This window comes from Nerophis ophidion, linkage group LG11, assembly GCF_033978795.1.
Source record: "Nerophis ophidion isolate RoL-2023_Sa linkage group LG11, RoL_Noph_v1.0, whole genome shotgun sequence".
Taxonomy (NCBI): Eukaryota; Metazoa; Chordata; class Actinopteri; order Syngnathiformes; family Syngnathidae; genus Nerophis; species Nerophis ophidion.
In genome coordinates this window covers 8,198,957-8,221,609 of record NC_084621.1, presented here as the reverse complement: position 1 = coordinate 8,221,609, position 22,653 = coordinate 8,198,957, and the positions used below count along the sequence as shown (strand labels likewise).

Here is a 22,653-nt window from a genome sequence, read left to right as displayed (position 1 = left end):
AATAGCTGTGATGATTGAAAACAAGTGCATGACATGGGGAGAGGGGCGTGACATGAGGGCAAGGTGAAAATCAATGAGTTGGCATGGTAACAAAGAAAACAAAGAAGTGCAGGAACAGGAACAGAGTGTGCAAAAAAATTAAACCAAACATGACAAAAACAAAACCTGATCCCATGGGCATGACATTCTCTGCTTAGTCTGCTGCCTCCGCGACCCGGCCTCGGATAAGCGAAAGAAGATGGATGGCTTTTTGTGACATGTTTTTTTTTCCTGTACAGCGCCAACTACTGACTTGGCATTAAAATTACAACGTCTTTGTCATTTTTTTTCAATCATCGGTCCGACCGGAGCTTTATAAAAACACAACCCCGAGCGCTTGTTTTGTTTTCCTATTACGAGCTTGCCGTGTAGCCCACTGGGGGGGGAAAAATAAATGAATAAATAAAAGATGAAGGCGAATAAAAGGGCGATATTTGCAGTTTTATTAGCTATCCATCATAGCAGCCATGATAGGATTGGCTACCTTTTACATGGTAATAAAGCGCAGACATGTCTTCTACGTGCTGGAGTGTCCGACTCCTGCTGGGTGGCGGTCCATTACTTTGATTGCCGTTTGACAATCTTTCTTTACGACGGCCTCCCGCCGAAGAACGCCATTGATCCGTCGTCACCCGGCGACCTTCGCTTTCAAATCCAGCCCAGAGCGCGGACGGACATGTTGAGTGCTTCTCCACGGAATCGGTATTGACTGCGTGCATCTTAATGGCGGAGACCTTTTTTTTTTTTTTTTTGCACAAACACAGCCTGATGATTCATCAGCGGCAACCACACTTGTGTTGTTTACTCGACTTTATCTCCCCGCCTTATACTCCACTATTCCCAATCAATTTTCTCTGATGGAAACAAAACATCACCCGCTAATTACACCAAAGAAAAACAAAACAAGGGTTTTCTTTTTTTTCTTTTTTCCAAATTCTTTTTTTTTAATTTTTTCTTTATTTTGTCGTGCTTTTGTATCTTTGCCCTAAAAAGAAATAGTTACCTACATATCAACAATGACACATGGACACTCAAAATCAACAGTGAAGGACCGAGAAAGGGAGGAAGGAGGAGAGTAAAAGGGAGAGCGAGAAAGCGGATAGGTTATAGGAAAATAGTAGAAAAAAAAAATAAAGAAGACAGCAGCTACTCTACAGGGGAATTAAAAACAAAGCATGGGAAGTGTACATTTCAGAACATTTACAATTGTCATAGTAACAACGTCAATAATCATAATAATAATAATAATAAACAGTAACAACAATCAATATTTGTTCAAACTAGAATAATCCATTTAAAAAAAAAAAACCTCAATGAGACCTTCTCTACGAGGGGAAAACCACGCTGAAAAGGATATGAGAAAAGGTTGCAAAGTTATGAGAGCAAAGTCGTAACATGAGGATTTCCTGCTTTTTTTTTTGGGATATTTTAAAAAATGGTCGAGTTTTATGAATACATTGTTGTTTAACCAAATGTCAAAATACCCACAGGATCCTAAATGCAGATAGTGACGGTCTAGTGTTTAAGAATAAATGGAATGCTCCGTGATCTTAGTCACTGCCGTCGTGTCCTTGGGCAAGACACTTCACCCGTGCTGGTGTATGCATGTGTGTGGCAGGACTCCCTTGGAAAATGGATTTTCAATCTCAATAGGACTTTCTGGGTAAAAAAAAAAGACATATATATATACACACATGTATATACTGTATGTGTATACATATCTACATACATACATATGTAGATAAATATATATATATATATGTACACGTGTGCATATACATATACACTTACATACATACACACACATAAATATATACATTTATGTATGTACAGTATTTGCATATGTACATACATATATACATATATAATGTACATACACACATACATACAGTACATACGTACATACACATATACATGTATATATTTAGATACATATGTAAATACATATATAAATATGCATATACATACGTGTATATATTTATATATATACATAAGTACATTCATGTACATATATACTTACATACATGTACATATATACATACATGTGTATATATATGTATACATACATGTGTGTATATATATATGTACATGCAGTACATACATGCATGTATATACCAACATATACATGTATGTACATGTTTGTATAAACATGCATGTATATGGTGTATATACATGTATGTATGTATATATGTACATGTATGTATGTATGTATATATATACACATGTACATATACATGTATGTATATACATATGTATATATATATATATATATGTATTTACATATGTGTATATATGTATGTATATATGTACATACATATATATATATGTATGTATGTACATATGTACATACATACATATTTATATATATATAAAATTATAAACGGAACTTAAGTCCAATAAACTACACAAGACGTCATTCAGCTACGTGTGCATCTAAAGTTAGCTTTTTATTTTGCCTTTTTGTGTGTGTGTGTACCTTCACAGAAGGGTACCAGGGGTAACCATGAGAAAAAAGGGCAACATTAACCATTCTCAGTCCAATAAATATCACAAAGCTTCAAAAATTATATATATTGTGTATATATATATATATATATATATATATATACAAAACACCACGAGGTGACATATCACGCTCCAGAGGCCGAGTACTTTGACCTAATTTTATCGACGACTTCCATTATTTCCTCTCGCAACGTCTTCCACTAACACTTTACCGAACATGACAACAATTTCTTGATAAAAAACACGACTTTCTCCCCCCCCCCTCACAACAATGCACCTTTAGTCTCATATCAATTTGTTCCAGCGCAGCCCTTCGTAGTTTTTCTTTTTTCTGATAAAGACATTTTTTTTTTCTGTTGGTTTTTCTTACAACTATTTTTTTTTCTTTAAAGATCACTTGACAGTAGTTTGCTCTATAGGCTAATATTCTGTTAGTATAGTAGTTTCATAATGCGATAGTAAACATTTTCTTTTCTTAAAAGTTTAATTTACTGCTCCCGTTCTTTTTTTCCCTGTTTTTTTTTTATACAAATAAGGACTTCGTAGATATGTATACTCGCTTTGTCAATGTTTATGTGTGTGTGTGTGTGTGTGTGTGTCATCCCCTTTTTCCGCCCCTTCCCATTAAGACTTCTAAACCTTGTTTTTTTTTTTATCCTCCTAATGACATTCTAAAATAATTCTTCATCGTCTTTGCGAGTCAAACTCCTTTCTTCCTCGTCTGCAAGGCTCCACACTAATCCTGTCATTACAGGGAGCCCACAAAAAGGAGGAGGGTTAGAAAAAAAAGGGAGGGATACGAATGAGTCGAAGGCCAAACAAGACGGTAAGCTTGCTTTGTTAAGTATGAACACTTCCCAAAGACTCCTTTCTATTATTTCCTGGAATCATAGCTGCTTTTGGCAATTGAGGAACATTTTTTTTGAGCTGGTCAGAACATTACGGCACTCCCGTTTCCCAGAAAAGATCATTTTTTGGCGCTCGAGTTTTGATGCATGTGTTGTTTTTATGTACAGTCGTGTGTGTGTGTGTGTGTGTGTGCGTGTGTGTGTGTGTGTGTGTGTGACAGGGGAGAAAAAAGGGCTACAGTAGGTACTCCTTCTTGCCCTGGCTGGCGTCGTTCCCGTTGAGGAAGGCCTCCTGCACCTCGCCGTGCTCGTCCAAGCCGCTGGCCTCGTGGGTAAGGTAGGAGCCTGCGGGAGTGGGGGGGGTTGGGCGGGTGGGGGAGAGACACCCGGAAGGAAATCGGGGGAGGAGGGTACGGTTAGTGTGGCATTATTAAATCACGACCACCAGTCACAGCTCCCCTGACTTGTTGGAGAAGGGCGGAGCCGAGTGGCCGCAGACGCTAAGTCCCGCCCACGGGAAGCGGGAACCGCGTCGTAGAGACGTGTCCACAATATAATGATGACAATGTCAGAGTGGACACTTGTAATCTGAACCAAGATGTCTGATGCAAGGCACTATAGTTGGTAGAATTTTGGTGGTTGAATGTAATGTTTTTTTTTGCCTGATTATATGCAACCCTAACCCTAACCTACCCTGACACCCTATTATTTTACTTTCCTAACCCTAAATGCCAAACCTAACCCTAACATCAACTAACGTTTCAATTTTATACTTTTACTTCCCTAAACCCAACCAACCGTTAGACCCTATATTTTACTTCTCTAACCCTAAATCCCAACCCTAACCAACGTTTCAACCTTATTCTTTTCTTACCTAACCCCAACCACAACCTTAACCCAACCTCAACCTAAACCAAGCCCTGACCATAACCAACCTTACCACCCTATACTTTTACTTCACTAATCATACCCAATCTTTACACCCTATTATTTTAATTCCCTAACTAATTCCCAAACCTAACGAACATTTCAAACCTATTCCTTTCCTTCCCTAACCACAACTTTAATCCAATTTAAACCAAAACCCTAACCCCAACCTGACCTTAAATCCCAAACCTATCCCCAACCCTAACCAACGTTCCAACCCTATACTTTTACTTCCCTAACACCAACCAACCTTTACACCCTATTATTTTACTTCCCTAACCATAATCCTAAATCCCAAACCTAACCAATATTTTCAAACTTATTCTTGTACTTCCTTAACCCCAACGTTAAACCTAACCCCAACCCTAACTAACCAAAACCCTAACGTAACCCTGAAGTTAACCAACTTTGCTACGTAATACATTTACTTCCCTAACTCTAACCAACCTTTACACACTATTATTTTTCTTCTCCAACCCTAAATCCCATACTGAAACCCAACCCTAACAAACATTTCTACCCTGTACTTTTAATTTCCCTAACCCAAACCAACCTTTACACCCTATTATTTTACTTTCCTAACCCTAAACCTAAATCCAAAACCAAACCCGAACCCAAACCAACATTTCAACCCTATTCATTTACTTCCCTAACCCCAACCTTAACCCAACCTCAACCCAAACCTGACCATGACAATAACTAACCTTTCTACCTTATACTTCTACTTCCCTAACCCTATCAACCTTTACACCCTATTATTTTACATCCCTAACCATAAATCCCAAACCTAACCCCGACCCTAACAAACATTTTAGACCTATTGTCTTACTTCCCTAACACCAACCACAACCTTAACCTAACCTAACTTAACCAAAACCCTAACTTAACTTTAAAACGCAGACTTAACTCCAACCCTAACCAACGTTTCAACCCTATACTTTTACTTCCCTAACACCAACCAACCTTTACACCCTATTATTCTACAGTTTGTACTTCTTTAGCCCTAATACTAAATCCCAAACCTAACCCGAACCTCAACCAACCTATTCTTGTACTTCCCTAACCCCAACATTAACCCTAAACCGACCCTAACCCCAACCCTAACTTAACCCCAGCCAAAACCCTAACGTAACCAAAACCCAAAGCTAACCCTGACGTTAAACAACCTTTCTACCTTATACTTTTACTTCCCTAACCAACCGTTACACCATATTATTTTGGTTCTCTAACTATAAATCCCATACTTAACCCCAACCTTAACGAACATTTCTACCCTATACTTTTACTTCCCTAGCCCCAACTAACCTTTACACACTATTATTTTACTTCCGTAATCTTCACCCTAAATCCCAAACCTAACCTGAAAACCTAACCAACATTTCAACCCTATTCTTTTACTTCCCTAACCCCAACCACAATCTTAACCCAACCTCAACCAAAACCCTACCCAAGCCTGAAGTCAACCAACCTTTCTAGCCTGTACTTTTACTTCCCTAACCAACCTTTACACCCTATTATTTTAATTCCCTAACCCTAACCATTGATCCCAAACCAAACCCCAACCAACGTTTAAACCCTACTGATAACCAACCTTCTACCCTATTCTTTTACTTCCCTAACCCTAAACCCTAGCCCAGGGGTCGGGTACCTTTTTGGCTGAGAGAGCCATGAAAGCCAAATATTTAAAAATGTATTTCCGTGAGAGCCATATAATATTTTTTAACACTGAGTACAACTAAATGTGTGCATTTTTAAGTAAGACCAACATGTTTAGAGTATAATAAATCCCTTATTAGTTTTAATAACATTCTTATTCTGAAGTTAACGAATAATAAGTCAAATACTTCTTACCATTAATGCGACTTCTTGAACAAGTCTGGTAGAAAAAGGATGGATGGATAAAATGCATTAGAATGTTTTGTATTTTGAACGTTATTTTTAGCTCTGTGCTTACTAGCGGAATTATTCATAATTATCGTGTTAAGCCAGGGGTGTCCAAACTTTTTCCACTGAGGGCCGCACACTGAAAAATCAGAACAAGCGGGGGCCATTTTCATAATTTTTATTTTAAAAACCAATACAATATATGTATAAAAAATATACATTTAGGCCTCCACTCAGTTATAATCCCGGGGACCCCAAAGGGTTTTGGTCAAAAAAAATATTAAAAATGTGTCATTATTCAGTATTATAATTTGTATTATTATGCAAGTTTTAAATCTCTAAATCAACATTAGAAAAAAACATTTTTTAAAAACACAAAATATGCAATATTTTCACCCAATAACTTTTTTAGGTGGGATATTTGAAATTATATAATAAATGGAGCCTTAATTTTGGATTTTGATTCATTATTATTTTTTGAGCAATGGCACTTAAAAACAAATCACACAAAAAATAATTGGGGATCCAAAAGTGTCCTACTCATTAAAGTGTTAAAAAATAAATTATAAATGTTTTTTACTGTTTACTTTTAGCACAATAATCTCGAGATCAACTTCAGATATATTCGTTTTTTATTTTATTTTATTGTTGTTTATGTTTTGTTTGTTTGTTTTAGGCCCTTCTTAAAAAAAAAAACAGCTCAGTTTTTTATATGGCAAACACAAAATATGCAACGTTTTCCCCAAAAAATATCTCAAAGTTTAATATTTAATGTGATGTAATCAAAGCCTTTATAGGTCAATAATTCAAAATGACATTGATTTTGATTCATTATTCTTTTTTAAAGAAAGAAACAGCCTGCATGGCAGCTTTGTGTTATAAGAGTAAGCATTGCAACAATTTCTTGTTACATTTCACCTGTTTGCTCTTTTATACCACTTTTTATGTTTTTAATTTTTTTAAATTGTATTCTTAAAATGTGCCGTGGGGCCGTTAAAAAATGACACGCGGGCCGCACTTTGGACAGCCCTGTGTTAAGCAATGCCAGCTAAGATTTATCTGAGAGCCAGATGAAGTCATCAAAAGAGCCGCATCTGGCTCTAGAGCCACAGGTGCCCTACCCCTGCCCTAGCCCCTAACCCCAACCCTGACTTTCACCCCAACTTTGTTACGTATCACCTCTCTCGTCGTCGTCACCCCCGTGGACACGTCTTTAGGTGGACGCGACTTAGACTTATGTAGTGGGCGGGACTTAGCGGGTCCTTGGCTTCGGATGGATTTACATTACTTGTTTACCTGACAGGTAAATGCGTTAGTTGGCTTTGTTAGGTCAGTACCAAGCAAGAATGGGCTCTCGGGTGCGGTACGAGCCTATAGCGTGTGGAAGTTAAAAAGTCGAGTGTGGGCAATGTTGGTTGGGAATGGTGTGGTGGTGGGGGGGCGGGTGGTTAAGGAGGAAAAGAAGGCAGAGAGGGTGGAGGGAAGGTTATGCGCTTGCATCACACAGAAACTGGTTCACAATAACACGCCGGTGTGCGCCATGAATGATTCACACACCCCACAGTCCTGTGTATTGACAGTCAGGACAAAAGCCTAAATGACTCCCTCGCCCCCTCTTCTCCAAATTGATCGGCCCTAATAGTCGGGCCGCCATGCTGATTGGTAGAAAGTTAACTGGCGGCTTGTCTGCCTCACGGCCGACCCGGTTATTTGCGTCTTGGCAGCTTGACGTGCGCAGTCGAAGGCTGCCAACATCGGAGTGGGTGGGTGGGCACTTAAAAGGATAGGGAGGTTTTATTTTAATGGACGAGCCTTAATACACTCGCACATAGTCATAAAAGAGCTCCTCTCATCCACTAGCCTGTCCGAGGTCGTCCATCACGGAACAGCGTCTCATCATTTTAAAAGATTCCAGATATGGATGTGCCGTCGCTGGTAGCAAACATTATGCAATCACATCGTGACGCGCGATTGTTAACTTGTAATCAGTTGTTAAGTTAAAGATAAAGTTAAAGTAACAATGATTGTCACTGTTAGAATAATTGTTTCTAAGTTATCACATAAACTTTGTGTTACATTGAGTGCAAGAGCTGTCTTGGAAACCTACCAAGAAGAAGGCTTGTAAAACTCCAGAGCGTGCTGGAGACTGTACAAGAGTACAGACCAGACGCTTCTCCTCAAATTGAGCCAAATTTAATTCTGTCTCTGTTTGATTCTTTGCTTCTTGTACTGTTTAATAGCTGTCATCAGGGGTTGAACCTGACAGTCACACACACTCTAGGTGTGGTGAAATGTGTCCTCTGCATTTAACCCCTTTCCAACCCTTTGAGAGGTGAGGGGAGCAGTGAGCAGCAGCGGTGGCCGCGCCTGGGAATCATTTTGATGATTTAACCCCCAATTCCAACCCTTGATGCTGAGTGCCAAGCAGGGAGGTAATGGGTCCCATTTTTATAGTTTTTGGAATGACTCGGCCGGGGTTTGAACTCACGACCTACCGATCTCGGGGCGGACACTCTAACCACAATGCCGCTGAGCAGGTGTGCCTCTACGGTAAGACATTTTCATCAGACTGCGTGTGAATGGACAGACAAACACATGCCATAGGTGCACATGGGAACAGGGAGAAATAGGTGCATTAAGTGTCTCGGTGTATTGACATACATGATGAGTGTAAGTGACTTGTGTCTTGTTGTGTGTGAATAGACATACTATGATAAACAACACTATATGGTGGGACACATATTTATAATGTGCATGTTAGTGAATTGACTGACAAAGTTTTTACATTTTATGCATCGGGATACATGATAATGATCTGCGTATATAAATGGAGAGACAATTATTTACATTATGTGTAAATAAATGTCAGGTGCTTGCATTGTGCATGTGCGTGACTGGACGGACGGAATGATCTTTATTATGTGTGTTGTATAAGGGAATAGGCAAATATTTTTGTTTTTGTCTGCGTATATACATACTGTAAATGTTTTAATTGTGTATGTTTCGTTTAGGATTTTTCAATGGACGGAAATACTTAAGTAATGTGCATGAGTAAATTGGGTGAATTCAGCATTATGTGAATGGACAGACAAATAGACTCTTATTGGACAGATTTAGAGCCTTTAGTGGTGTGAAAAGGATAAACCAATGTTTGTTTACATGATGGTATGCATCAGTATACATGGTAATGATATGTGTATGTAATTGGAGAGACAATTATTTACATTTTGTGTAAATAAATGTCAGGTGCTCGCATTGTGAATGTGCGTGAATGGACAGACGGGTGTTTATTACGTGTGTTGTATATGAGAATAGACACACATTTTCATGTTGTGTGTGTCGTTTAGGATTTTTCAATGGACGGACAAATATTTACGTAATGTGCGTGAGTAAAGTGGGTAAATTCAGCATTATGTGAATAGATAGACAAGTAGACTGTTGGACAGACTTAGAGCCTTTAGTGGTGTGAATGGATAACCCGATGTTTGTTTACATTATGGTATGCATCAGGATACACAAAAATGATCCGTGCATGTAAACGGAGAGACAATTATTTACGTTATGTGTAAATAAATGTCAGGTGCTTGCATTGTGCATGTGCGTGACTGGACGGACGGATCTTTATTATGTGTGTTGTATAAGGGAATAGGCAAATATTTTTGTTTTTTGTGTGCGTATATACATACTGTAAATGTTTTAATTGTGTATGTTTCGTTTAGGATTTTTCAATGGACTGAAATAATTAATGAGCGTGAGTAAATTGGGTGAATTCAGCATTATGTGAATGGACAGACAAATAGACTCTTATTGGACAGATTTAGAGCCTTTAGTGGTGTGAAAAGGATAAACCAATGTTTGTTTGCATGATGGTATGCATCAGTATACATGGTAATGATCTGTGTATGTAATTGGAGACAAATATTTACATTTTGTGTAAATAAATGTCAGGTGCTCGCATTGTGAATGTGCGTGAATGGACAGACGGGTGTTTATTACGTGTGTTGTATATGAGAATAGACACACATTTTCATGTTGTGTGTGTGTCGTTTAGGATTTTTCAATTGACAGACAAATATTTACGTAATGTGTGTAAGTAAAGTGGGTAAATTCAGCATTATGTGAATGGATAGACAAGTAGACTGTTGGGCAGACTTAGAGCCTTTAGTGGTGTGAATGGATAAACCGATGTTTGTTTACATTATGGTATTCATCAGGATACACAAAATGATCCGTGTATGTAAACGGAGAGACAATTATTTACATTATGTGTAAATAAATGTCAGGTGCTTGCATTGTGCATGTGCGTGAATGGACGGACGGGTGTTTATTATGTGTGTTATAGACACACATTATCTTGTTGTGTGTGTGTCGTTTATGATTTTTCAATTGACAGACAAATATTTACGTAATGTGCGTGAGTAAAGTGGGTAAATTCAGCATTATGTGAATGGATAGACGGATAGACTGTTATTGGACAGATTTAGAGCCTTTAGTGGGGGGTTTGCCTCAGTGAAAGTTTCAAAAATACTGAAGATAAGCTGGCATAATTTGTGCACTGTACGAGCCGCAATTAAATGACTTATGCCTTAGGACTTTGAAACCGATGTTTACCTTTTTGGCGAACGGAGCACCAGACGGTGACGATGAGGACGCAGATGACGGTGAACACCAGCAGCGCCAGCACGCCCCCTATGACCGCGTACGGTACCGCGCTGTGAGTCTCCACCACTGCACCGGGATCTGCAAAGAAAAGGGTAAAGTGTGAGTATAAGAGGTGTAGATAGATAGATAGATAGTACTTTATTGATTCCTTCAGGAGAGTTCCTTCAGGAAAATTAAAATTCCAGCAGCAGTGTACAGAGTTGAAATCAATTTAAAAAAAAGTAAAAAGTAAATAATGGGGGTTTAAATGGAAACAAAATAGAGAAATATTACAAAAAGAATAAAAACAATGGGAATAACAATATAACAGTAAAATAAGAATATAACAAGAGAAAGTAGGCAGTAGTGACCATGTTATGAAAACGTATCACACTGTTAATGTTTTGCATCCCCTGTCATCCTAGTACCCCCCGCCCCCCCCAGAGAGGAGTTGTACAGTCTAATGGCGTGTGGGACAAAGGAGTTCTTGAGTCTATTAGTCCTGCACTTGGGATGAAGCAGTCTAGAACTGAACAGGCTCCTCTGGCTACTGATAACACTATGCAGAGGGTGACTGGCATCATCCAGGATGCTCACTAGTTTGTCAACAGTCCTCTTCTCTGCCACCGTCACCAGTGAGTCCAGTTTCATTCCCAATGTAGAACCGGCCCGCCTGATCAGTTTCTCAAGTCTGGAGCTGTCCTTCTTTGATGTACTGCCAACCCAGCACACTACCATGTAGAACAGAACACTGGCAACCACAGACTGGTAGTACATCCACAGGAGTTTTCTACAAATGTTGAAGGAGTGCAGTCTCCTGAGGAAGTACAGCCTGCTCTGTCCTTTCTTGTACTGGTGGTCCGTGTTAACAGTCCAGTCCAGCTTATTGTCCACCCAAACCCCGAGGTACTTGAATGAGTCCACGGTCTGTACCTCAACTCCCTCGATCACAATAGGTTGTGACCGTGGACTTGACCTCCCAAAGTCAATGACCAGCTCCTTGGTCTTTGACGGATTGTGGGAGAGTGCTGGTGAATAAACACAAAAGGGAGCGACGCATCAAAACCGAGGGATGGGGATTTGCTGGAGGATAAAGGTAGGCAGAAGGGCTGCGAATCTTCGGGTGTCCCACCATTTGATTCAATATCTATTCTTGGGGTCACGATTCGATAATATAACGATTTTTCCGATTCAACGCGAATCTCGATTCAAAAACGATATTTTTCCTATTCAAAAGGATTGTGTATTCATTCAATACATAGATTTCAGCAGGATCTACCCCAGTCTGCTGACATGCTAGCAGAGTAGTAGATTTTTGTAAAAAGCTTCTATAATTGTAAAGGACAATGTTTTATCAACTGATGTCAATAATGTACATTTGTTTTAACTATTAAACGAAGCAAAAATATGACTTATTTTGTGAAAACATTGGACACAGTGTGTTGTCCAGCTTATGAGATGCCATGCAAGCGTAAGCCACTGTGACACTATTGTTCTTTTTTATTATTTTTATAAATGTCTAATGATAATGTCAATGAGGGATTTTTAATCACTGCTATGCTGAAATTATAACTAATATTGATACTGGTGTTGATAATATTTAGGGACCGAATGTCCCATTTGGACAGAGGACCCTATTGTATTTCTAAGGTTTTATTATTTATATTATTATTTTTCCGCCGCCTCTTCGAGCTGTAATTTGACCCCCTTAACATGCTTCAAAATTCATCAAATTTTACACACACATCAGGACTGGCGCAAATTGCTATCTAATAAAAAAAAAAAAAACTGCGCTCTAGCGCCCCCTAGGAAAAAGAAAAAACGGCTTGTAACTTCCGTTTGGAATGTCGTAGAGACATGAAACAAAAACCTCTATGTAGGTCTGACTTAGACCTAGATTTCATACACTGACGCCCTTCAGCAAAAATCAACAGGAAGTTGGCAAAGACCCCTTCAAAACAAAAGTTCCCTAAAAAATGTCAGTTTTGCCTCTTTGAGCTGTAATTTGACCCACTTAAAATACTTAAAATACAAACTGGACACACACATCAGGACTGGCAAAAATCGCGATCTAATAAAAAAACAAACCCCAAAACTCAAAATTGCGCTCTAGCGCCCCCTAGGAATAAAACACAGACAAAACTGCTCCTAGGAAGACAACACAGACAAAACTGCTTGTAACTTCTGGTAGGAATGTCGAAGAGACATGAAACAAAAATCTCTATGTAGGTCTCACTTAGACCTACATTTTAATAATTGACATCCTTCAGCAAAAATCAACAGGAAATTGGCAATCACCCCTTCAAAACAAAAGTTTTGTAAAAATCACCTTTTTTCAAACAGTATCTCCTCTGAGCGTGTTTGTCATGTCGGCTTAGGTAACAAGAAGGTAAAGATATGTTGAATGGGTAAAGGCAGGAAACAACAGCAAAAGTCGGCCCCGTCCATCGCTGCTTGCAGCTTTAATCATTTTTGTTTCATTACTTTTGCTTTGTGTTTGTGTCTCCTCTCAATCGCTCTGTTTACTGCAGTTCTGAGTGTTGCTGGGTCAGGTTTGGTTTTGGAATTGGATTGCATTGTTATGGTATTGCTGTGTAGTGGTTTGTTGGATTGACAGAAAAAAAAAAAAAAAATCAATTTAAAAAAAGATGAGAATCGATTCTGAATCGCACAACGTATTCGATTTGAATCGATTTTTTCCCACACCCCTGGTAGGTAGGTAGGGTAGAAGGTGCCAGAAGTGGGGGAAGAGGGAACGGAGACGGGGATGGAAAAAGTGGATATCTTCCACCTGACTTGCATTAACCACCTTTCATCGCCACCCGCACTGACAGAATGGTTAAGAAATAGGTGTGGAAATAAGGAGAGTGACTAAAGAAATAGCAATGGCCTTAAGAAACCATTCCAGCTGAGCACCTGTGAAGAGCACAATGCATTTTGAATGAGGGAAGCTTTATACACCAACCTCCCCGACCCCCTCCACCACATGCTGGGAAATGAAATCAAGCACTTAACTTGAAACGAGCGCCGGGGAAGATAGAGAAGTAAAAGAGCAAGCGGAATTTCACTGGCATTTTGCGGTATCGCTCGTGTTGACCTTTTCAACAACATCTTTGGATGGTGAGTGGGGGGAAGACAAAAAAATGTATCAGCAGCTGATAGAAACAACTGTTTTTATTCCCTCATTTCACAAAGGGTGGAGGAAAAGTCGCATCTTTTTGGTGATAAATGGAGCAGAAAAAATATCGCAATCATTTCCAGTGGTTCTAAACCATAACCAAGCATAGCTCTTGTCTGGAAGTAGGTGTACTGTCACCACCTGTCACATCACACCCTGACTTATTTGGACTTTTTTGGCGTGTTCCCGTGTGTAGTGTTTTACTTCTTGTCCCGCGCTCCTATTTTGGTGGCTTTTTCTCTTTTTTGGGTAGTTTCATGTCTTCCTTTGAGCGATATTTTCCCACAGCTACTTTTTTTTAGCAATCGAAACTATTTCAGTTGTTTTTATCCTTCTTTGTGGGGACACTGTTGATGGTCATGTCATGTTCGAATGTACATTGTGGACGTCCGTCTTCGCTCCAGAGTTGTTGCGTTCGGACCAGATGTTTTTCCAAAGGAATTTAAGTTGCTGGTCAATCCCAAATTCTTTTGATGACACATAAGCTGATTTTAAATGATAACCCAGAACAGAATAGGTATTTTGCAATTTATTCCAAAGCTTTGGAGAGACCAACCTAAAAAACAACACAATCAATTCGCCTCGCCTAGTTGATCTGAAAACCCTACAGACGCGCTGTCTTCTTCACTATCTCCCCCGCCCACACCTACCGGAACTAATCCACATATCTGTTGTTCTGCTAAGCCTGGGACAGGGAGAGATAAGAAAGGAGTATGGCTACTCCTCACATTCCTACAGCTTCAAGGTTAATACTCGCAGTTTACTTGCGGACAACCTAAAAGAGAACAAATGGAAAAACACTAGCTGTTTTCAAATATGACTATGAATATAGAGAAATAACTCTTAAATATGGATATATGTAGATATCTATCTCCGTCAATAAACTCAAACTCAACAGTAAGTTTTTGCTTTCGTCCGGCATTCTCTTTTTGTTGACTTTGTAGCCCAGGGGTGTCCAAAGTGCGGCCCGGGTCCCATTTTACCGACCCTAAGCACATTCTAAAAATACGATTAAAATAATAAAAAACAGAAAAAGTGGTATATTAGAGTAAACAGGTGGAATGTAACAAGAAAATGTTGGAATGTTTACTCTAAAATAACACAAAGCTGCCATGCAGGCTGTTATTTTCTTAAAAAAAAAAAAAAAAATCAATCAAAATCAATGTCACATTAAATATTCCACTTTGAGATATTTTTTTATAAACAAAGTTTTTTTTTCTCAAAAACCGCCCAATAAGAACAAAAAAAAAACATAAACAACAATAAAAGTTATAATTGACAGATGGATCTGAAGTTGATCTCAAGACGAATGTGTTTAAAGTAAACAGTAATTTTTGTGTGATTTGTTTTTAAGTGTCATTGCTCAAAAAATAATATTTAATTAAAATCAATGGTGTTAGGAGTTATTGACATTTTTAATGCTCCAATTATTATATAATCTGAAATATTCCACTTAAAAAAATTATTGGGTGAAAATATTGCATACTTTTTTATTTTTCCGTCAAAAAACTGTTTTTTTCGTGACAAAAAGAGCATACAACTTAAATCTTTAAAATCATTATATTGACAGATGTACCTAATGTTGATCTAGAGATTTAAAACTTGAATAATAATAAAAATAATAATCCTGAATAATGACACATTTTTAATATTTTTTGGACCAAAACCCTTTGGGGTCCCCGAGATTAAACTTGAGTAGAGGCCGAAATGTATATTTTTAATACATATATTGTATTGTTTTTTGAAATAAAAAATATCAAAATGGCCCCCGCTTACTTTGATTTTTAAGTGTGCGGCCATCAGTGGATAAAGTTTGGACACCCCTGTTTTTGGTGATAAATGGAGCAGAAATAATAACGCAATAATTTCCAGTGGTTCTAAAAAAAAAAAAAAAAAACACCTTGTCAGAATAATTGTCTCTAAGTCTGGGGTGTCCTAAGTTTTTCCACTGAGGGCCGTAAATTGAAAAATTAAAGCATGCGGTTGTCATGTTGATATTTTTCATTTTCAAACCTTCAGAAAATATATGGATTTTTTTTTTTACCTTTAGTGGTCCCGGGGACCATAAAGGGTCTCAGTCATTAAAATGTTAAAAATAAGTCAAATTATTATTTTTTTTTTTTATTAACGCTTACAGTACATCTCTTGAGGTTGATATGAAGTAAAAATAAAAAATAAAAATAAAAAGGGTTTTTGCCTTTTTTGTCAAAGATAACTTTGTTTTTGTAGTAAAACTGAAGTCTGCAGTATTTAAGAATCAAAACCATAAAAGATCAATAATGCTGGATACCATTGATTTTAATCCACTATTATTTTTTGGAGTAATCACAGTGTAAAGATAAATAAAATCCCACTAAATATCTTTGGGATCCAAAAGGTGCCCCACTCATAAAGTGATACATTTTTATTAGATAGCTTTTTTAACTTTCAACACTTAAGTTACAAGATCAACTTCAGATATATCTGTTGATTTTAAATGTAAACTATTATTTTGTTTTAAGGTATTTTGTAAATAAAACTTTGATGTTTTTATATGGCAACCACACAATATATGCAATATTTTTTGCACATAAAACATTTTAAAGTTTTTGAAGTAATTGGAGCCTTGAAAATAATTGATTATAACATTGATTTTTGTTGTGTATTTTTTTGTTTGAGCAATGGAAAGACAACAAAAAACAGCCTGCATGACAGCTTTGTGTCAACTTTTCTTGTTAGAAGTCACCTCCTTCCACTTTTTTAAATGTTTTTTTTAATTATTTTTGAAATAGCATTTCCAGAATGTGTGGCGGGCCGGTAAGCAATTAGCTGCGGGCTGAAAATGGCCCCATGGCCGCACTTTGGACACACCGGCTCTAAGTCATCATTTCAATGAGGTCCCGGCGAGCAAACAAAAGCTGTCTTTGATCTTACCACGGTGGAGGATGGGAAGCGACATGAAGGTGTCAATTTCTTTGATCTAGTGGAATCCACAGGAAGATTTTGTCTTGACCCGAGATCGACAAAGCGGAGAGGAAGCAGGACCTGACCCCCCCTACAGGCACCTTTTCTTTGAATTGTTTTGAAAGTTGCATCTTTTTGGTCACAAGTTGAGCAGAAAAAATTCACAATAATTTCCAGTGGTTCTAAAAAAACAAACACTTTGTCAGAATAATTGTTTCTAAGTTATCACTTCAATGAGTTCCCGGCGAGCAGACAAAAGCTGTCTTTGATCTTACCAATCAAAAGGCTTATAAAACTCCATGGTGTAGGATGGGAAGCGACATGAAGGTGTCGGTTTCTTTAATCTATTGGAAGATTTTTGTTTTGACCCGAGATCTACAAAGCGGAGAGGAAGCAGGCCCTGACACCCCCCTACAGGCATTGTGTTTGTGTGTGTGAATGGACAGACAGTTGTTTACATTTTGTGTGCCTGTGAGCAGAGTAATAAATGCCTGCAGTGTTTGTGCGTGTGAATGGACAGACAGTTGTTTACATTATGTGTGCCTGTGAGCAGACTAATAAATACCTGCATTGTGTTTGTGTAAGTGTGTGAATGGACAGACAGCTTACATTATGTGTGCCTGTGAGCAGAGTAATAAATGCCAGCATTGTGTTTGTGTGTGTGAATGGACAGACAGTTTACGTTGTGTGTGCCTGTGAGCAGACTAATAAATACCGGCATTGTGTTTGTGTGCGTGTGAATGGACAGACAGCTTAGATTGTGTGTGCCTGTGAGTAGACAGATTTTTTTCATGGCGTGTATGTGGTTGGACAAACATCTGGTGGTAATAATTATGTGCGTGTATGGAATGACAATTTGCCACATACAAATGGACAGACATTTGTAATTGATGCATGAGAATGGACTGAAGAGTACTTGCACTTTGTGTGTATGAGCGGACAGACTGGTGGAAGCATGAGTTTGTATGTGTAAATGGACATGCAGATGTTTAGCTTCTAAGAAAGGACACGTATGTTTACATCATGTGTGTGTGAGTGAAGGGACAGACGGATGTCTACGGTGTGTACACGACTGCAGAGACCATTTTTAAATGATGGGTGTGTGTGTGTGAATGGACTGACAAATACCTGTGGTTTTGTCTGAACCTGCACCAATGTTTCCATCGATTAGACAAACAGACGTTTGCACGGTGCGTGCGTGCCGATGGACGGAAGAATATGTGCACCGTGTATGTGAATGGAAATACATGAATTGACTGACCAGCCGAATGAAGCTCATGGTGCGGTGAAGCCAGGAGCAGCAAAGCCAATAAGGACGCGGCAAGGACAGAGAGTTATTGATGCCGCCCTCGCACCTTAACATTGAGGCGGTACAGCATGAATCATTAATACATGGACAACATCGGCATGGACACAGTGGGAGGAGGCAGCAGCATCCTCTAGAGCAGTGTTTTTCAACCACTGTGCCGCGGCACACTGGTGTGCCGTGAGATACAGTCTGGTGTGCCCACATTTTTTTGCATACCGTATTTCCTTGAAATGCCGCCGGGTATATAGTATGCGCCTGTCTAGAATTTCCACCAGGTCAAACTTGTTTCGCAAAAGTAATTAGCATATGCCCAGAATTTCCACCGGGTCAAACTCGTCACGTCACGAGTGACACTTCACCTGTCATCATTTTCAAAATGGAGGAGGCTGATTTCAATCATTTGAAATCGCATAAAGGGAAGAAGATTAAGAGCCATTCTGTAGTATTTAAGGTCCAAGCTATTGAATATGCTAAAAAGAACAGTAAGAAGCTATGTTTTATTAATATACCGTAGCTGCGTGTGTCAAATATGAGTCATTAAATGACTCCCGCCTCCTGGTGCTAGAGGGCGCTAGTGATCCTTCTTGTGACTACTCGGCTGCAGAAGAAGTGACAACAAGCAGCAAGAGTGAGCAGCGATCGTTTATTTTTTCCTCTCGCTTGCACTTTTAACATGGAGGATTACATATCTAAAATAAAACAGTTTTCTAAACTGGACTTTTAATCGAAGCAGGAGGTAATAAAGGAAAATCTCCATCAAGACAGAGAGACTTAAAACTGAAGAAAGATAAGGAAGACTTCTGTAAACAAGTTATTGATGCTTTTGTTCAGAAGGAGCTGCGCATGGACTTCATTTATAAGTAAAGGTAAGACCATAATATTTTTTTTAATTAAATGTGCTTTTCAAGATGGTATCCTTACATCACACTCAAATTTATCAGCGCAGGCCTAAATTTACCGCATGCCTTTGGTAAGTGCCGGAGTGAGAAGAGGTTTTAAATTATAGCGCCCTGGCGTCAATTCCAGGAAATACGGTACGTGTAATTATAATCTGCAAATGACTGTGTAATACTCATCCATATAAGTAGGTGGCAGCCGGTAGCTACTTGCTTTGTAGATGTAGGAAACAGCGGGAGGCAGTGTGCAGGTAAAATTGTGTCAAACGCTTAAACCAAAAATAAACAAAAAGGTGAGTGCCCCTGAGAAAAGGCATTGACGCTCAAGGAAGGCAATGCAGAACAAAACTAAAACTGAACTGGCTACAAAGTCAACAAAAATACAATGCTGGACGACAGCAAAGACTTACTGTGGAGCAAAGACGGCGTCCACAATGTACATCCGAACATGACATGATGATCATTAATGTCCCCACCAAGAAAGATAAAAACAACTGAAATATTATTGATTGCTAAAACAAAGTAGATGCGGGAAATATCACTCAAAGGAAGACATGAAACTACCCAAAAAAGCGAAAAAGCCACCAAAATAGGAGCGCAGGACAAGAACTAGAACACTACACACAGGAAAACAGCAAAAAAAAAAGTCCAAATAAGTCAGGGTGTGATGTGACAGGTGGTGACAGTACACCTACCTTGAGACAAGAGCTATGCTTGGTTATGGTTTAAAGCAGAGGTGTCCAAAGTTTTCCAGTGAGGGCCAAACACTGAAAAATCAAAGCACGCGGGGGCAATTTTGATATATTTTTTTTCATTTTCAAAACCAATATAATATACTTTTTATTTTTGGGGCTTCCTTTAAAGTTAGGTCCTAGGGACCCAGAAGGGTTTCACTCTTAAAAAAGGTTCAAAATAAGTCATATATTATTTTTTTAATAAAACCCTTGATTTTTAATTGTACTTAATTATTTTTATTACATTTTACGTGCTTTTTGTCGAAACCCTATTTTTTGGGGTCAAAAATACAAAATATACAATATTTTTCCCAAAAAGATTTTCAAAGTGGAATATTTTCTGCAAAGTAATTGGATCCCTAAAATGGTCCATAATTCATAGCAAATTTGATTTGAGTGTATTATTATTAATATTTTTACAAAGACAGTTATTAAATTCTACTAAAATTCTAGGGCATCCAAAAGTGCCCCACTCATAAAAAGGTCATGCTTTTTAATTATTTATTTTTTTCATTCAACACTTAAATCTCTATACCAGCCTCATATATATATATATATATACATATATATATACACATATATATATACATATATATATATATGATACTATATATACACTATATGTAGAGTGTATTTATTTTAATATATTTATTATAAAAATCAATAGAATAATTTGTATATATAGTATTAGTATATAATTATGTATTTTATTAAACAATTTTCATATTTTTTAAGATTTTATGTTTTTGTATTTATGTCCTTTTTGTCCTTTAATCAATCAATAATTTATAGCAACATTGATTTAGATTCATTATTATTTTTTGAGAAATTATGAAAAAAATGGTGTTATTAGAGTATTAAGAGTCAACAATGACAAACACCTTTTCCTTGTTGCATTTCACCTGTTTGCTCTTTTATTCCACTTTTGAATGTTTTAAAAAAATGTTTTAGTATTTTTAGAATGATGTGTTGCGGGCCAGTAAAACATTAGCTGCGGGACGTAAATGGCCCCCAGGCTACACTTTGGACACCTTTGGTTTAAAGTCATATCCAACAATTGCGACAACGACTTTTTACTGTCCACAGAGTCTCGTTTTTTTAAGGATTTCTGCCGGTGGTGTGCCTCCGCATTTTTTCAACTCAAAAAATCAGAAAAGGTTGAAGAACCCTGCTCTAAATCACACTACATGATAGTCCTTACATCATCCTAAGCAGGTATCGGACACTCCGGTTTCCTTGGACGCATCCTCGCTCATCCATGCGGACTGGACACTGGCCTAGAGTTGTTTGGCAGCCCAGAGTGGAGTCGTCTCTTGGTTGCTTTGTTGGGTCTGCTCCTGTTTCTCCCTCCACCCCAGCAGATGATGGCATGGAACACCGCAGAGGCCACCACAGTCTATAGTTTGTTTCTTTTACTTTTTATTCATAGCTGTATGTAGAAGTGGCTGGTTGCATCAGCTCTACTCTTTAAATGTCTTTAATGTGAAGTGAAGTGAATTATATTCATATAGCGCTTTTCTCTAGTGACTCAAAGCGCTTTACATAGTGAAACCCAATATCTAAGTTACATTTAAAGCAATGTGGGTGGCCCTGGGAGCAGGTGGGCAAAGTGTCCGGCCCAAGGACACATTGGCAGTGACTAAGATAGCGGAAGCGGGAATCGAATCTGCAACCCTCAAGTTGCTGGCACGGCGCTCTACCAACCGAGCTATGCCGGTTCTTTGTGTTCTTTGATGTTTTCCTCTTACACACATGTAAGGGAGATGTGTACTATGCCATTAATTGTTTTTTTCCCTTGGCCTCAGTCTGGACCCCCTCTACAGCGGCCCAGGCTTAGACCGATTGGCAGACCCGTAAGCAATCCTGCGCTGTCTCCCTGTAATGTTTGTCTGATCGCGAATGGGATTGTGCTGAAAATTTAAATTTCCCCTCTGGGATTAATAACGTATTTCTGATTCTGATTATGTTTATCTGCCTCACAATACGAAAGTAGTCCTGAGTTCAATGCCAGGCTCGGGATCTTTCTGTGTGGAGTTTGCATGTTCTCCCCGTGACTGCGTGGGTTCCCAGTACCCCCCCTCTACCCTGAAGGGAATAAGCGGTAGAAAATGGATGGATGGATTCTGATTCTGATACCTACCTACCTATCAAGTGAAGTCACTCAAACAAAGGACAATAACACAAACCTATTTCATATCAACCATCCGCCATGGACTTATAAGTTAAAATGACCTTGGGTGAATATGAGTTTTTTTTCCCCAACTAAATGTTCACACTGTAGTGTTTTCCTGTGGCTGTCTTCCACGCTTCCGCACCTGCAGAGTAGGTCAACAACAGCTCCCCGCCAGCGACGTGGCGTCTCCTCGAGAAAGCTGAAGGTGAAAAGCAAGTGTTTGTGTGCGAGATAAATAGACGAGCAAGTGTTTGTGTGCGAGATAAATAGACGACTCGGTGTGTCGCGAACACACTTCCTCGGATGAGCGCCGAGCTCTTTCTACAAGCTGTCACACTCTTCTGAGATAACACGATCCGACATCCACCCGCATCTCCGATCGCTCTTGCGCGCTCCCTCGGTCTGCTTTCTGACACCGTTTGTACACATAAACACGGGAGTGATTCCCAAAGCCCAAAAAAAGTCTGCGTCTTATAGAGCATTTTCCGTTTGGGCTCCAGTACTCTGGAATGCCTTCCCGGTAACAGTTCGAGATGCTACCTCAGTAGAAGCATTTAAGTCTCACCTTAAAACTCA

General features: G+C 38.7%; 1 protein-coding gene across 5 annotated transcripts in view; it reads right to left on the bottom strand.

Annotated features, from left to right (window-relative positions):
* Positions 1 to 948: 948 nt before the first annotated feature.
* Positions 949 to 22,653, bottom strand: part of cadm4 (cell adhesion molecule 4) — a 560,557-nt gene continuing 538,852 nt past the window's right edge. For 3 of the 5 annotated variants that reach the window (XM_061915016.1, XM_061915015.1, XM_061915018.1), the window contains 2 exons: positions 10,815 to 10,943; positions 949 to 3,737 (listed from right to left, as the gene is read on the bottom strand). In XM_061915016.1, the coding sequence (XP_061771000.1) occupies positions 3,628 to 3,737; positions 10,815 to 10,943 (239 nt within the window). In that variant the 3' untranslated portion in view covers positions 949 to 3,627. Of the gene's footprint in view, positions 3,738 to 7,499; positions 7,575 to 10,814; positions 10,944 to 22,653 lie in introns of all 5 variants that reach the window. The other 2 variants (XM_061915017.1, XM_061915019.1) reach the window with 1 other exon arrangement.